Source organism: Puma concolor, chromosome E1, assembly GCF_028749965.1.
Source record: "Puma concolor isolate L17-30 chromosome E1, mPumCon1.1.hap2, whole genome shotgun sequence".
Taxonomy (NCBI): Eukaryota; Metazoa; Chordata; class Mammalia; order Carnivora; family Felidae; genus Puma; species Puma concolor.
The window spans coordinates 61,906,258-61,921,608 of NC_141680.1; the positions used below are offsets into that span (position 1 = coordinate 61,906,258).

General features: G+C 52.6%; 1 protein-coding gene across 4 annotated transcripts in view; it reads left to right on the forward strand.

Moving 5' to 3' along the window:
- Positions 1 to 15,351, forward strand: part of RPTOR (regulatory associated protein of MTOR complex 1) — a 335,760-nt gene that overhangs the window by 141,552 nt on the left and 178,857 nt on the right. For all 4 annotated transcript variants that reach the window (XM_086685560.1, XM_086685561.1, XM_086685563.1 and 1 more), the window contains one exon: positions 9,732 to 9,878. In XM_086685560.1, the coding sequence (XP_086541686.1) occupies positions 9,732 to 9,878 (147 nt within the window). The remainder of the gene's footprint in view (positions 1 to 9,731; positions 9,879 to 15,351) is intronic.

The following is a 15,351-nucleotide window of genomic DNA, read 5'->3' on the forward strand; positions in this document are numbered from 1 at the left end:
CATCATTTGTTAGATATATTCCTAGATTCTGTATATTAAAAAAAATTTTTTTTTAATGTTTTTATTTATTTTTGAGACAGAGAGAGACAGAGCATTAGCAGGGGAGGGGCAGAGAGAGAGGGAGACACAGAATCCAAAGCAGACTCCAGGCTCCAAGCTGTCAGCACAGAGCCCGACACAGGGCTCAAACTCACGGACTGTGAGATCATGACCCGAGCCAAAGTCGGACGCTCAACCGACTGCCACCCAGGCACCCCGATTCTGTATATTTTTGATGTTATAAATGTTTACTGTAAAACCTGTGTTCTGTAAGTTTTTGCCAAGGAGTATGGAAAGGCTGTTGATTTTTGTACATTAATTTTATGTTTATCAGTTTTGCTCTTCTCTTACTGTTCCTTATAATTTATCTGTACACACTTTTTTGTTTTCTTAGTAGATATTTGGTGGGTATAAAATAACAAATAACAAGAAACTTAGCATCGATTCTGTAGCATCATTTACTACAGAGAGCATGTCCACGTGCTTCCGACCATCTCAAAGCTGTGGTTTTTTTGTTTTTTGGTTTTTTTTAACGTTTATTTATTTTTGAGACAGAGAGAGACAGAGCATGAATGGGGGAGGGGCAGAGAGAGAGGGAGACAGAATCGGAAGCAGGCTCCAGGCTCTCAGCCGTCAGCCCAGAGCCCGACGCGAGGCTCGAACTCACGGACCGTGGGATCGTGACCTGAGCTGAAGTCGGACGCTTAACTGACTGAGCCACCCAGACGCCCCTCAAAGCTGTGTTTTAATAAGCAGTGTTTGTTTGTTGGTTTTGTTTGGGATCCAGGATCCAGTCCAGGTTCACACACTGCCTCCGCGGATATAGGTCCTTCTTTGCATTTTTTCCAAGTGAAATTATTTTATTATCGTCTTTTTGTAGTGGGTTACTATAGTTACACATTGGTCTTTTAATAAATTATTATTACTAATAGACTTCAGTTTTTGGAGCAGGTTTAGTTTTATAGAGGAATTGAGAAGGAGACTTTGCCTGCACTCTCCCTGCCTCCCCCGCCCTCAGTTTCCATCATTAAGGTCTGGCTTTGATGTGGGACGTTTGCCGCAATTCGTGATCCAGTGTTGGTCCAGTGTCATTAACTAGCTTCCAATGCAGCATTGATCCGGTGTCATTCGCTAACGTCCATAGTTCACGTTAGATCACTCTGCGTCGTACGTGCTCTGGGTTTTGCCGGATACGTCACGGCACGCACTCACCATTACGGTGCCTGCAGGGTAGTCTGACTGCCCTAAGAATCCCGTGCTCTACTGTTCGCCCCTCCTGCCTCCCTCCCCGCCCCGGCAACCACGGCCGTCCACTGTCTCTGTAGGTTTACCTTTTCCAGAGTGACATTTAGTTGGGATCATACAGTGTGTAGCCTTCTAAGATTGGCTGTTTCCAACAAGGAGTGTGTTTCTGTGGCTTGATAGCTCATTTCTCTTTACCACTGAGTAACGCTTCATTATCTGGATGGACCACTATTGAGGGACATCTTGCTCGCTTCTCATTTTTCTTGGCTGTTGTGAATAATGCTGTTATAAACCTGTGTGTGCGGGTCTTTGCGTAGATGTAAGGTTTATGCTAATTCGAGTAAATACCTAGGAGTGCCATTGCTGGATCAGATGGTCTGTGTGGCTTTCTAAGAAATGGCCAAATTGTCCTCCGGAGGGGTTCCATCAGTTCGCCTTCCCAGCAGCAACGAAAGAGAGTTCCTGGCCCTCCCCATCCCACCTCCAGCGTGTTGTTGCCAGTGGTTGGATGTCGGCCCTTCTCATCAGGTGCTATCTCATTGCTGTCAATGTGCTATCAGCTGCTAGCTCAGCGGTGCTATCTCGTTGTTGTTTCAACTTGCCTTTGCTTAATGACCTGGTGTGGAGTCTTCCCAGGTGCTTAGGGGCCATCTGTAGCCTTCTTTACCCGCATCTATGGCCCACTTTTCAACAGGGCTGTTTTCTTAGTCACTTTTTAGAATTCGTGTTGCAGTTTGGATGCAGGTCCTTTATCAGATGTGTGTTTTGTAAAGACTTCCTCCCCCTCTGTGACCGACTCCTGTTTCCATTCACTCAACAGTGCATGTTGTGTTTTCCGTGAACCCAGACCCGTTTTCTCTACAGTGTCCCACATTCTAGTTTAATCTGGCTTTTTTCATAAGTTTATATCACGCTGGATTGAAAGCAAGACCAAACTTTGTGTGTCGTGCAAATAACTAGTCGTAAGAGCACTGAGGGGGCCAAAGTACTAATCAGGAAACAGATTTTGAGACACGAGTGTTGCCAGAGGTGAAGAGGGACATTTCACAATGACAAATGGTTAGATCATCAGAAAGACGTAAACCGTCCTGGATATGTATGTGCTTGATAGGAGAGTTCAAAATACATACAGCAAGATTGCCAGGAGCAAAGAGAGGAAGCAACCAACCCATAATTCCGGTTGGGGCTTTGGATAACCGTCTGTCAGTAATTGGTAGGTTAAAACTAAGATTGATGATTAATAGTTTTCTCACAAAGAAAACTCCAGACATAATGTATTTTTTCTGGTGGAGAAGAAATCAGTTACTGATAGAAAAGACTGGAACAGTACTGTCAGTCGCTGTGAATCGGTGAATATAACGCCTGTGCCCAATGGCTGCGCGGTGCACATGTCAGGGGCAGGGGGGTGTCCTCCGAGAATGGCATGTCTCCATGAGGTCTGAAGGACTGAAATCATACAGAATCTATTCTGTGACTACAGAAGCTGGCCTCGTAGCATATCTGGAAAATCCTCAAACATTTGGAAACTGAATGACTCGTGTCAAAAAAAGATATGACAAAGGAAAGGAGAGTCCAAATGGAAGAATAACGAAAATAAGACTTGCCAGAATTTGCGGGATGCGGTTAACGCAGTGCACGCATGGAGACGTATGCCCTTAAATCTTTTTGCAGAAAGGCAGAAAGGCGTAAAGTTAAAATCTCAGTCTCTCCTTTAAGAGACTAGAAAACGATGAACACACTAAACTCACAGCAAGTAGAAGACAAATCAGTAAAATAGAGAACAAGCAGCAGAGAGAGCTAATGTAGCTCACTTTTTTTTTTTTAAACCGACACGTCTCCAGCAAACAGATGAAGAGAACAGAGAGGACACCATCCACACTTAGAAATGAAAGAGCAGACGTCCCCACATATCCTACAGATGTCAAATACACGAGGACATATTAACATTTTATACCGTTAAACGACGAATTGGATGGGACATGCCTTACAAAATGCGACTTGTCAAAAGTGACCCAGGGGCACCCGGGTGGCCAGTCGGTTACTCTTGATTTCAGCTCGGGCGGTGGTGTCGCAGTTGTGAGATGGAACCCCGCGTCAGCTCTGCCCCCACATCTCCGTCTCTCTGTCTCTGCGCCTCCCCCACTCGTGCACGTGCACAGGTACGTACGTGCTCTCTGTCTCAAAAAAACCCAAAAATCCCAGAATGGACTAGAAAGCCTGAATAGCCCTGTATCGATCAAAGAAATTGAATTTGTAGTTGAAATTCTACTTACAGATTGACTCCTGGATGAATGGATATTTTTCTTCTTTTTTTTTTTTTTTTAACGTTTATTTATTTTTGAGACAGAGACATAGCATGAACAGGGGAGGAGCAGAGAGAGAGGGAGACACAGAATCTGAAACAGACTCCAGGCTCTGAGCTGTCAGCACAGAGCCCGATGCGGGGCTTGAACTCACGGACCGCGAGATCATGACCTGAGCCGAAGTCGGACGCTTAACCGACGGAGCCACCCAGGTGCCCCTGGATATTTTTCTTTCAGTATCATCTTACTAGCAAAATGTTTCCTGATTCGTGAAGCGTGAGGTGTATGGGTGGCGCCAGAACTGAGGAGCGGGTGCCCTGTGTCTGTACCGCGTGCCCGCGCTGCCTACGCCGGGGACCCTGAGGTGCGGGTCGCGGACCCACAGCAGCAGCAGCAGCCGGGCCTTGGAACTTAGGAGAAATACCGGCGATCGGCCCCACACGCTCCATAAATCTGGTTTTCAAATGGTACAGGGCAGCAGAGAAATCAGTTAAGATTTTATATCTCTTAACACCAAGGGAATCACGTATTTTTTTTTTAAACCTTCAAGCTCTTATAAAGAAATAGTCCAAAGTCTTCCAGCACTTCTGAAGAAACAGAATTTTTACTGACAGTCTTCCTTCAACTATTGCAGACAAACAGAAAGCGCCAGAAATCCTCAGAAAAGACAAGTCAAGCTTACGATGAAATTAACACCTTTGTTTTTTTCTTTTTCTTTTTTCTTTGCTGCTCTCAATATGGATAAAGTAACAAAACAAATGCTACAGGGGACCTGGCACAAATGTTTCTCTTTACAAATTACAAGTGTGTGTTTTTGATAATTATGCATTGAAAGGCCTTTGTGGTCCATTTCTCAGCAGGATCGGTAACGAACTGTACGTAAGGCAGGATCAGAATGTCACTGTTTGATGGAGACTTGCAGGTTCAAAAACCAGTGACTTCTATTATTTAAACAATACTTATTTAGAATTACTCGGGGAGCGATCGGTTATTTAACTGTAATCAAGGAAAGGCAGAGGAAGTGGCAACAAAGCCACCGCGGCTTCGGCCTTAAGGATTCTGAGGGACGGGAAGTTTGCTCGTGGCTCAGGCCGCACCGCCGACCGCCGCACCCGGTGGTCAAGCCCTGTTCTTCGACCCCTGCCGCGCCCGGGCCGGCCCCTCCCGCTCCTGGGCGGCCTCTGGAAAGAAGTCCTGTCCTCAGAGGACAGCCGCACGCATTACCCCACAGGGTGGGGACGCGGGATGACCGTCCAGATGCAGCCGCGGCTCTATCTCTGGGCTCACGGGGAAGTGCGGCCCCGGCAGCAATCCTGGAAGGCCCGCAGGAGGAGGCCACGTCAGTGTGGCTGGGACTTCTGACCCACACTTGGAGACTTTGGCAGAAGGTGCACCGAGCGTCTTCTCCGAAACGGGGACGGCTTCTCTGGAGGCGCGCTGCTGTCCCCGGAAACCCCGCGCCCTTCTCTCCTGGCCCTTGTTCTGCTGCTGCCTCTGCCACTGACTCACCTGAGAAGACAGTCTGATGAAGCAAGGGGGCTTTTTTTTTTTTTAATGTTTAATATAACCTGACAGATAAAATGGATTGTAATGAATAAATTGTCCGAACCCTATTTGTATTTCTTTGTTTGAAATGAAAACATGGCCTCGAATACGTTTTTTCAAGAGAAAGAAGAGAGGCTCTGGTGAGGAATTCTCACTGCTTGTGGCTTTGATGGGGGGGTGGAGAGCCAAGCCCCTGCCTGAAAGCCTCGGGGTGCTCCGGGCGCCCTCTGTGCACGGGGGGGAGCCTTGCACTTGTGCAGCCCGTCCAGGGTGGTTCCACCGAGACGACGTGGGAACGTGCCGTGGGACCAGAGAAACGGTTGTGCTCTGGATGCTGTTCTTCCACAGCTGTGTCTGCGATGGTGCAGGCCGCCCTTTGGGGGTTTGCAGGGCGGGAGCTCTGGCCTGAAGCTTGACCAGCCGCCCGGGGTCTTTCTGAGATGGGAATGAGATCTACATGCTCACGAACTAATAAGACTTGGTTCTCAAAGGCCGTTTTCCTCAATGTGATCGAACAGCGTTGATTTTCTTACTTCCCGGTGGGTCCACACTTCCCACGTTGCTGCACACACAGCTAACGCGTAGGAGCCGGCTCCTCCTCAGAGGCAGCGTGGGTGCATGTGCCACGTGCAAGCCTCCCTCGGCGGTGGGCGTCCCCGTGGTCTGTCTCCGATGAGAGTCCCTCCGTAAGTAACAGTTGTGAAGTGGAAACAGTTTGGAGAGTCCGAGGTTTCTCGCCACGCTGCCCCCCTCGGGTGAGCATCAGAAGATGGGGAAGGTTCTGGCCCCCAGAGGGACTGGGTGGCCGAGGACCCACTAGAAGCCTGTCATTGGCGGCCGGCGGTCACAGGGAGTGGAAGGAAAAATCATGATTTCCTAGTACGTTAGAGCTACAGTATTTTAGCGAATTGCCATTAATTAACTTTGTATCTCAAACATTTTTTAAGAAACTTTTGACTTGGGAGAAATATAAAGTTTAGATTTTAGCTCAGAAGGCAAGGCCTGAGAACACAGTCTGCTGAAATATATTTTACGTCACGCCTCTGTGCTGTGTTGGGGCCTTGTCGGCCTGTCCCCGGAAGGCACTTCCCCGACGGTCAGGCGGATGAAGTGGTGACGGCAGTGCGGTCAGGACCCGGCCAGCTGTATTTGGCCGCTCCCCGCTGAGCCGAGGACATTGTGGGCGGCAAATAAACGGCACACAGCGTGTTGCCAGCGGGTAAAAACGCGATGAATTCCCAGGGGTGTGGGGATGTCCCTGCCCAGTTAAAGGGTTCTCTTTGCCCTTCTCCCCCCACCCCAGCAGCGGGGGCTGCACGTCAGCAGGGGCAGGGTGGGTGCTGGGGAGTGGGCGCAGAGAGGGTCTCTCTTCCCCACCGTCCCCGGAGGCCCTTACGCCCTTTCCGCTCTGCCTGTCGGAGAGCTTGCGGAAGCCTTCTTCTGCAGGTGGCGCGTGATGCCTGCTGGTTATAAATATTAGAAGGATGTGGGAGTGTATTATCGTAAACCCTGGAGATGACCCTTTTCCTTCCTCTTAACAGTTTGAGTGCGTCTTGTCTTCTCAGAAAACACAAGTAATTTCTGTTGTGAAAGATTCCAAGAGCACACAGGTACCAAAGGAGCAGGAGTAACACAGCTCTGTCCCTAAACGCACACCTGCACCGCCCGGCCCGAGAAGACCACCCTTCGTGGTTCAGTGCTGTCCTGTCGGTGCCACTGATCTGGGCCGCCCGTCCCACGGACACGGACTTCTCGTGGGTGGGGCAGCACTCAGGTGCTAGCCGTTTGTGTGTCACACACACAGCCCTTTCCTTTTCTTCCCACAAGATGGGACTGTCGTCTATGCGATGTTCTAAGACTTGCACCTTCGAAATCATGGCAAGCCTGGGGTGTCTCTCCACGTCAGCACCCACCAGCCAGCTCAGTCTCCAAGCGCCGCGTGGCTTGAAGTGCCGCGTGCCACAATGTGGATGTATGTGGGTCACTCCTGCGCTTACCTGGTGAGGAGGAGGAGGAGACAGAGCTTAGGCCAGCCGCCTCCTCCCTGCTGGCATTTAGATAGCTGGCAGGTTTTTACCAGCAAGAGTCCCGTACGTCCTCGCACGTACATTTCTCCGTGCGGATGCAACTTTTCCTGTGGGATGGACACGTGCGAGTCAAAGGCTTGTACGTTTGAAACCTGCACGTGCTAGCGAACGGCTTTCTGAAAAAGCTTCCTTATTTACACGCCTGCCAACAATAAACCGATGCCCTGTGGAACACATGCTGATCTGTTCATCTTTTACATTTCTTTCCGCTCTGCTGGATGAAGACAAACGCAGAGGCAGATAGATGGTTCTCGTTGTAATCTGTGTTTCCACAATCCATCCAGAGCGTGAAGCTCTCTCCCCAATCCTCCATCATACCCGCCGCTTCTGCGGGTTGCACGTTTGTATCCTTTGCCTGTTTGCGTGTTCCTTGTTTCATCTTCACTGGTCCGAGCAGAAGCTCACACACACGCGCCCTCCAAACATCCTGTCACGTGCGCGGTGCCCACTGTGTTCTCGAGTTGCTTGTCATTGGTGTGTGGCTTATCAGATTTATGTAATTTTTATCTTATTGTATTTCTCTTTAAGTCTTCTAAGTTTTGTGAATTAAGAGGACTTTCTTGCACCAAAATAAATAAAAACCTTTTATTCTGTTTTTATGTTTAGTTTTAAAATCTATCTAGGGGTGCCTGGGTGGCTCAGTCAGTTGGGTGTCCGACTTCGGCTCTGGTCATGACCTCGTGGCTCGTGAGTTCGAGCCCCATGTTGGGCTCAGAGCCTGGAGCCTGCTTCGGATTCTGTGTCTCCCTCTCTCTCTGCCTCTCCCCCCACTCACGCTCTCTCTCTCTCAAAAATAAATAAACATTAGAAAAAAAGAAAAATATATCTAGATTTCTTTTGTACATAGAATCTCAGCAATATTGAATGGCTAGTTAGATTTTACAGTATCGCGTACTGAATCGTTCATTCTTCACGGAGTTAAAATGCCACCTTCGTTATAATTATATATGCGGGTCTATTTCTGGACTTTTCTCTGTTGATTTGTTTTTCTCATCCTCCCTAATACCATCCTGTAATTACCATAGATTTATAGCATATTTAATATCTGCCAGTGCGAGTCCCTACTCATCATTCTTCCTTTAAAAATGGTGGGTTTTTTGGGTTTTTTTTTTTTTTTGCGCTATTCTTGTGCATTTCTCTTCTGCACTAACTTTAGAACCAGCTTGTCAAATTCCATCAAGGAACACTCCCGCTGGTGTTCTGGTCGGGCATGCACTCACTGCATAGATTCATTAGGGAAGCACTGACATCATAGCATCCTCCGGTGAGAGTATTTAGAGACAGCGTTTCCCGCGTTCTCTCACGTAGTGCAGTGACGACCGGCAGGCCAGCAGAGGAGGGCGGGGTGGCGAGGCGACGTGGCACAGGATGTGTGTGCCCCTCCCGGGGTACAGGTGTCTGCTCCCTCGCGTGCACGCACCCGTGTCCCCGGACGTGGCCTCATCCTGCGATCGACGGATCTGGTGCTGCGCTGTGTGCGTCGAGAGAGCCTCCGCCGGCCACCCTCGTGACAGACTTCCCTTGGGCCTCTTTGGTTTTCTGTCCTCCGTCCTGTTTTCCTGTTGCGTTTAAACAATCCTCTTGGCGCTGCCAGAGGCCACGTTTGTGGCTCCACTGTAGGAAACACGGCCGCCTTCACTGTCAGCGTGCAGAGTTGATTCCTGCCGGCGTCACCACTCACCTGTCCGTGCCGAGGAAGGGCGAATAGGCGAAGGTGTTCCGTGCAGAAGAATTGCTTAAACGGGTTGCCTTTGAGTGAGACTTGTGACCGTCTCTCTAAAGACGAGGAACGTCCTTGTCTGCGTTTACCAGTAATCACTGGAGTGTTTTCGAGTACCGAGCGGGACAGGCTGTCCAGAAAAATATTGCTCTTAGTGGATTCATGTTAATAAATTACTGTTGTGTGATTTTGCAAAATCAGAGGGCCGAATCCACTCGTATCCCCTCAGTGTGATTTTTTAAATCATCTGGAGGTTTAAGCGCTTATGGGTGTCTCTGAAGTAGAAGGTGCCGTGGGGAAAACACGCACATCGGAGGGGCCTCGGCAGCTCCCCAGAGCTCATCCCCCTGACAGGCGGGGCGCGCAGCAGTTCCATAAGCACACCCGGAAGCCACAGAGGCAACTGGTGTGCACGCACATCCTTTGAGTTTGCAAGAGGAGGCTGCGGTTTGGGTCCCAGGGGTGGGAGCAGAAGGTAAACGCTGGAGCCGGTGTGGTAGGACACGTGCAGGGGAGTCCCGCTGCGGGGAGGGGCTCGCGTTCCCAGGACACGGCCAGCCGCTGGCACCTGCAGGGGAGCTCTGGGGCGGGGCCCTAGACCGTGACGGCCGCCCCGCACTCGCGCCCCCGGGCAGGTGGCGGGCGGCTGTTACTTGCAGCGTGTAGGAGCAGCCGCTCGAGACCGCCCCAACCGCCAGGCCCCACGTGTCCCCCTTCCTCGTGGCGCGGGTGTGGGTTGGCGGTCCAGCCCAGGAGGCCTAACTCCCACGCGCCCCGTGTTTTGTTTTCCAGAACTACACGCAGTACATCCCTCTGTCTATCTATGACCTGCAGACGTGGATGGGCAGCCCGTCAATATTCGTCTACGACTGCTCCAACGCCGGCTTGATCGTCAAGTCCTTCAAACAGTTCGCCCTGCAGAGGGAGCAGGAGCTGGAGGTGAGGCCCTCGCGCCCCCGACGGGTGTCCGCTGCAGGCCGGGGCGCCTGTGGGGGTGGGGGCCGGACTCTCCGCAGGGCTCCCCTCGTTCTCCCACTGGGAGGGCTGTCCCAGCGCTCCGGGCAACGTGGGACATTCGATGACGGAGCTCGGGAGGTACTCGGCACAAACTTACGGGCGTATTTTTAACATCTCGTTTTACTTGGTGTCATTTAAAAATTTTTTTTTAATGTTTATTTTATTTTTGAGAGAGAGACAGAGACAGAGTGAGCAGGGGAGGGGCAGAGAGAGAGGGAGACACAGAGTCCAAAGCAGGCTCCAGGCCCCGAGCTGTCAGCACAGAGCCGGATGCAGGGCTCGAACTCCCGAATCGTGAGGTCATGAGCTGAGCCGAAGTCGGACGGACGCTCAACCGACTGAGCCACCCAGGCACCCTGCTTAGTGTCATTTCGAATGTGACCATTAGTTAAGTGCTGACATTACTAGAGCTGGTTTGTGCTCCAGTGGCCTCTGCCTCTGGGATAAATGTTAAAATAAAGCAGATTTTAGGAGAAACGGCCCCATATCTGGGCATAGCCATCAGTTCTACATCTTTGTTATTGTCCCTGTTGTGTGTGTGTGTGTGTGTGTGTGCATGTTTGTGCATGCACAGTTGTGGTTGCATGTGTGCACACGTTTGTGCACGCATGTGCATGTTTATGCATGCTTGTTCGTGGTTGTGTTTGTGAGGGGTTGTTTGCGTGTGTGCATGGCTGTGTGTGTGCACATGTGTGCATATTGTGTTTGTGTGTGTGCACAGTGTGCATGTTGTGTTTGTGCGCGCGCGTGTGCATGTTGTGTTTGTGCGCGTGTGTCGTGTGTGTGTGCGCACGCACATGTGTGTGTGTGCATGTTTGTGCATGCACAGTTGTGGTTGCATTGTGCACACGTTTGTGCACGCATGTGCATGTTTATGCATGCTTGTTCGTGGTTGTGTTTGTGTGGGGTTGTTTGCATGTGTGCATGGCTGTGTGTGTGCACATGTGTGCATATTGTGTTTGTGTGCACAGTGTGCATGTTGTGTTTATGCGCACGCGTGTGTGCATGCTGTGTTTGTGCGCGCATGTGCGTGTGTGCATGTTGTGTTTGTGTGCACGTGTGCGTGTGTGCGCGCGCACGTGTGCGTGTGTGTGTGCGCGCACGTGTGTGTGTGTGTGTGTGTGCACGCGCAGAGGAGCTGGGAGAGCCAGTACAGCGCTCTGCTCACGAGCAGACATTTCACTTGGTTGTTTTAGTTAATATTTGATGTTGGAACCAAACAGCGAATTCTGAAGGGAAATTGTGGAGGCATTTTCAATTAAGAGACCTTCATCCCCTGGCCTGCATGCAAGTGTAGGAATAGAATATTCTGCAGCCTCGAGGGGGTCATGAATTCTGATTGGTTGCGGTGCAGGAAATTCTCAGTTCCGAGCAAAAATGGTCCTGAGTACATGTTTCCTCCAGCCTTTTTGGGTCGATTCAATTTTAATGTATTGTTGTGCTTTTCGTGCTTTATCAGAGGATGTGGCAGAAATAATCAGCAGTAACATCTGAAATTCTGCGTGGTAGGATTTAAAATGAACATGTCACACACTTGAATATTTTACATTTATAAATCGAGTCCCTGTGCAGGGCATCGCATAAGAGAGACTGGTAAATGCAGTGCCCTTTGACCTCGAAGGTAGAGTCCCGCCCCTCAAGTCCTGAACTTGCATTCTGCGATAAGAGCGGGGGAGACCGCGTCTCGTGTTGTCTGATCGTTACCTTGTGTTTAGGCCTTTCACCCACATCTACCCAAGGGATGGCTTCTCCCGTGAGCGCTAAAGTCTCGTCAGGTAATGAATATGGCAATAAAAGGTTTTCTTTTTACATTTAACATATGTAAGTAAAAATGCCAGAGAATGCTGCCCGATTTTTATCCCAACTCACGAGCTTCAGGGTGGTTAAGGAGGGACGGACCGCCGGCCTCAGCCCATCGCGGCGTGGCGGGCGCAGCCTGGGCGCGGACCTCGCCTCACCGTGCGGGTCCCCTCTGCCAGTTCTGTCGTGTTCTCTGCGTGTCGCCACGGCTCACGCAGCCTCAGAAACCGTTCATCTGGTTGAGCGCGACAAAAAAGATTTCCACGCATCTTTTTTGGGGGAAAAAGTGTTTAATTGACTCACTCCTCCCGGGGGAGAGCAAACGAGAAATACGCTGTCTGAGGTGCTGGATCCGTGGCAGCACCAAGTCGCGCCGCGTGTCTGCAATCAGCTCTCTTATGTGTATTCTCTCCTCTAACGACCGCGTGCTGAGCCTCGTGTGTTGCTGCCACACCTACTACAGCTGGCCGCTGTCCAGCTGGCCTCTCACGTAAACAGCAGAAAGTAAAATGATAAAATTGCTCCCACCTCATATCTTAATGTTTGTTTTAGCCGTTTCATCGGATGCTGGACAAACAGAAGTCCTCTGTAGATGCTTCGCTTTATTCTTCTGAGAAATTCTTACCTTCTCTTCCGTGGGTCAAGTGCCGTCAACTTACAGTAAGCACGCGGCAGGCGTTTTAGTGGGTAGATGGTGATGTGTGAGCTAAGAGACGTTGCAGGTAAAGTGGTTTGTGCCAGTGTTGAAAAGGCAGAGGGTCAGACGATCACACAGAAGGCAGGGAGATGGCAGCTCGGGCCGGGGCGCCTCGGCGGTGCACGCAGTGGTGCCGGGGGGAGGGCACGCGTGGGGGGGGAGGGCGGTCGTCGGCTCTCACGCTGGCCGTGGCCCCATCTCGTGGCAGGACCGGGAGACCCCCCCCGAGGAGTGCGGCAGGTGCAGGGGGCGGCACCTCCCGGGAGAGCACAGCACCAGCACGGCTCAGAGCCGGAGGCTGGTCGTAGCCGGGAGGACGCACCCTCCGTCACTCAGGCATCTTCCGCACGTGTCATTGGGTCACGTTGCTTTGTGACTTGAAAGTCAGAGAAAGTCTTCAAACCCCTCTCCTTTCAATGTCTCTTCACGAGAAGTATTTTTAGGATTGCCAGATTAGCATATGGCAGGACTTGAAAGACCAGACAGTCCAGAGGCCAGTGGTGGGGGCACCGAGCCTGGCGCCACACCTCCCGGCCAGGACCTTGCGCCCGTGGCCTTCTGGTTCCTCCAGCGAGCATCTCTGTCGATGCAGACGGTATGCTTGTGCTGGCACTGCTTGATTCACAGATTTGAGGTTATCTGTGGGCTTTCTGCTATCATACAAACCAAAACAGAGCTGCCGTCACTTCTATTTAAAGAAGTGGAGAAATTATGTTGAGTTTTGGTGGCAAAGACGCGTGGTAGCTCTAAGCCCCGTTTGCTGCGTGCATGAGTGAGTTCTAAAGAACGCCAGCAGGAGGTGGACCACCAACCACCACCACCACCACCACCCCCTGCCCCCGGCCGTCTCCCCACGGCCCTCGCGTTATGTCCCGGTTTGGGGTTTTCTGTGCTTCGTAGCCTTTGCAGATTGAAACAACAGCTGTATGTTTTTGCTTCTGATTTCATCAGGAATCAGTCACATCTATGGTTTCGTAGCTCTGCAACGTTGACTTTTACGGCAGCCCTCCGTTCCCTGCCTGTGGCAGAGCCCCGGGCTTTGTGTGTCGGCCACTTCTAAAACGTGACCGACGTCAAGCCTTGACTCCTTGATCGCATCCACGTAAACACCTCATTCGGGGGCTAAATCGGGTGCTGTGGTTTCCGTTTGTGTAACGGTTTTTGTTTGCTTCTTGGATCTTCCTGGAGACTTTCTCTTTTCTTCTTGACTTAGCTCTTTAGTGTTTCCCGGGTTCCCAGATTGGCTGGGATTGCGTCGTGTCTCGGAATGTGCCTTGCCCGGAGGGTCTTCCTCCCCGGGGCCCCCCCCCCCCTCGAAGGCGCCTCCCGGAGCCGCCGTCCTGGGCCTCCCTTCATTGGGAGCAGCCACTGTTTTGCAGACCCCTCCGCTGCCTCTTCCTTGGTTTTTCTCCTTCCTTCTGGTAGGGCCGACTCTCAGGTCACGACCTGAGGAAGGATGCGTGGGGTGAGCTTTCCCAGCCCTTCGGTGTCCGCGTCTGGATGCTTCCGGCGGGAAGGCAAAAGCAGCTCACTGTTGGTTTGCAAACACGTAGCGCTTGGTCATCGTTGGGAGGGCCCAGGAGGCCCGCAACATCGTTACTCACGTGCGGTCGGGGGCCCGGGCCGCTCTCACCCTCCGCTCTGGCACCCTCGGCCAGTGGTGTTTTCTCCTGACGGTTGCGGCGTGCGGTGCGTGAGGCGGGAAGAGGCGGGGCACCCCTGCCCAGCGGACCTCCCTTCTGTCTGTGGCTGGCGCTGGGTGCCCGGCCCCCGCCGTAGTTGGGGGCGGTGGGTGGGAACGGAGTGGGGGACGAGCGCCTGCAGCGCTGTCGTGTGCGGGAGGCCTGTTCCCGCTCGGCCCGGAAGACGCCTGGGAGGCAGGTGAGTGCACGGGCGTCCGGTGGCGGGAGCCGCAGCGCCCCTTCTCCCGGGGACGGGTGGGGCTGAGCCGCGTGCCCGCCTCGGTCCCGACCGCCTGTCCTCCTCGGCGTTGGACCGCTGCTCGGGTGGTTCTAGGTGGCGCCGTGGTGGGGGCTGCGAGCGTTCCCCCGGGAGCAGCGGCCACGCGCCGGGACGCTTCCCGCACCGCTCGGTGTGGCGTTCGGCGGCGCCGCGTCTTGTCTTCCCGCTCGCCAGCGCCCTGCGAGCCTCTTCCCGCGACGCCTCCGAGTAAACCCTGATTCTGCCCTCCGTTCTCCCCACCGTCTGTGCGACCCGTGCCTCCGGCGGAGCCTGCCGCACGGACGCTCGTGTTCGTGGCGAGGAACAGACTTGCTCCTGCAGCGTCACCGACTCCACGGTGATGGAACCGCCCGACGATTTTCCGTTCGAAACCCCGCGTGGGAACATCATCCTCACGTATCCATCGCTGCGGCTAAACCTCACGTCAGGCAGCTAAACTAAGTGGTTCTGACGAAAAGCGACTGACGTCAGAATCTTCACGTCTCCTCAGGACACGTTAGTTACGTGTGCATCCGCACAACCAACGCATCCTGTCCCGAGGTCTCACGGTTCCTTTGCCGCTGCCGGAGACAGACATTGTGTGGACGCCCGTGGCCTCCCCGGCCAAGTCTGTGGTCCGTGCCAGGGTCATACTCGGGGCGCCCGCGGGTGACCCCCAAAACCACAGGTTAGTTCCCAGCCTGCCTGGGGAGAGGCACGTGTCGTGACTGCCATTCGCTGCCTGGAATCTGCTCTGCAGGCACTTGCCACGGGCACGCCGGGCGCTTCGGGATACGGCCCCGCCACGTAGCTTCTGCGTGGCTCGGGGCGCGTCCGGCTGCAAGGCTCCGGTCGCCCCCGTCGCCCCCAGTCCGGCTGCAGAGGAACCAGACGGCGGTTGCCTGGTAACTGCGTCAACGTTGTCCTTTAGGCTTAAAATGGTGCTGATTTGTGGGT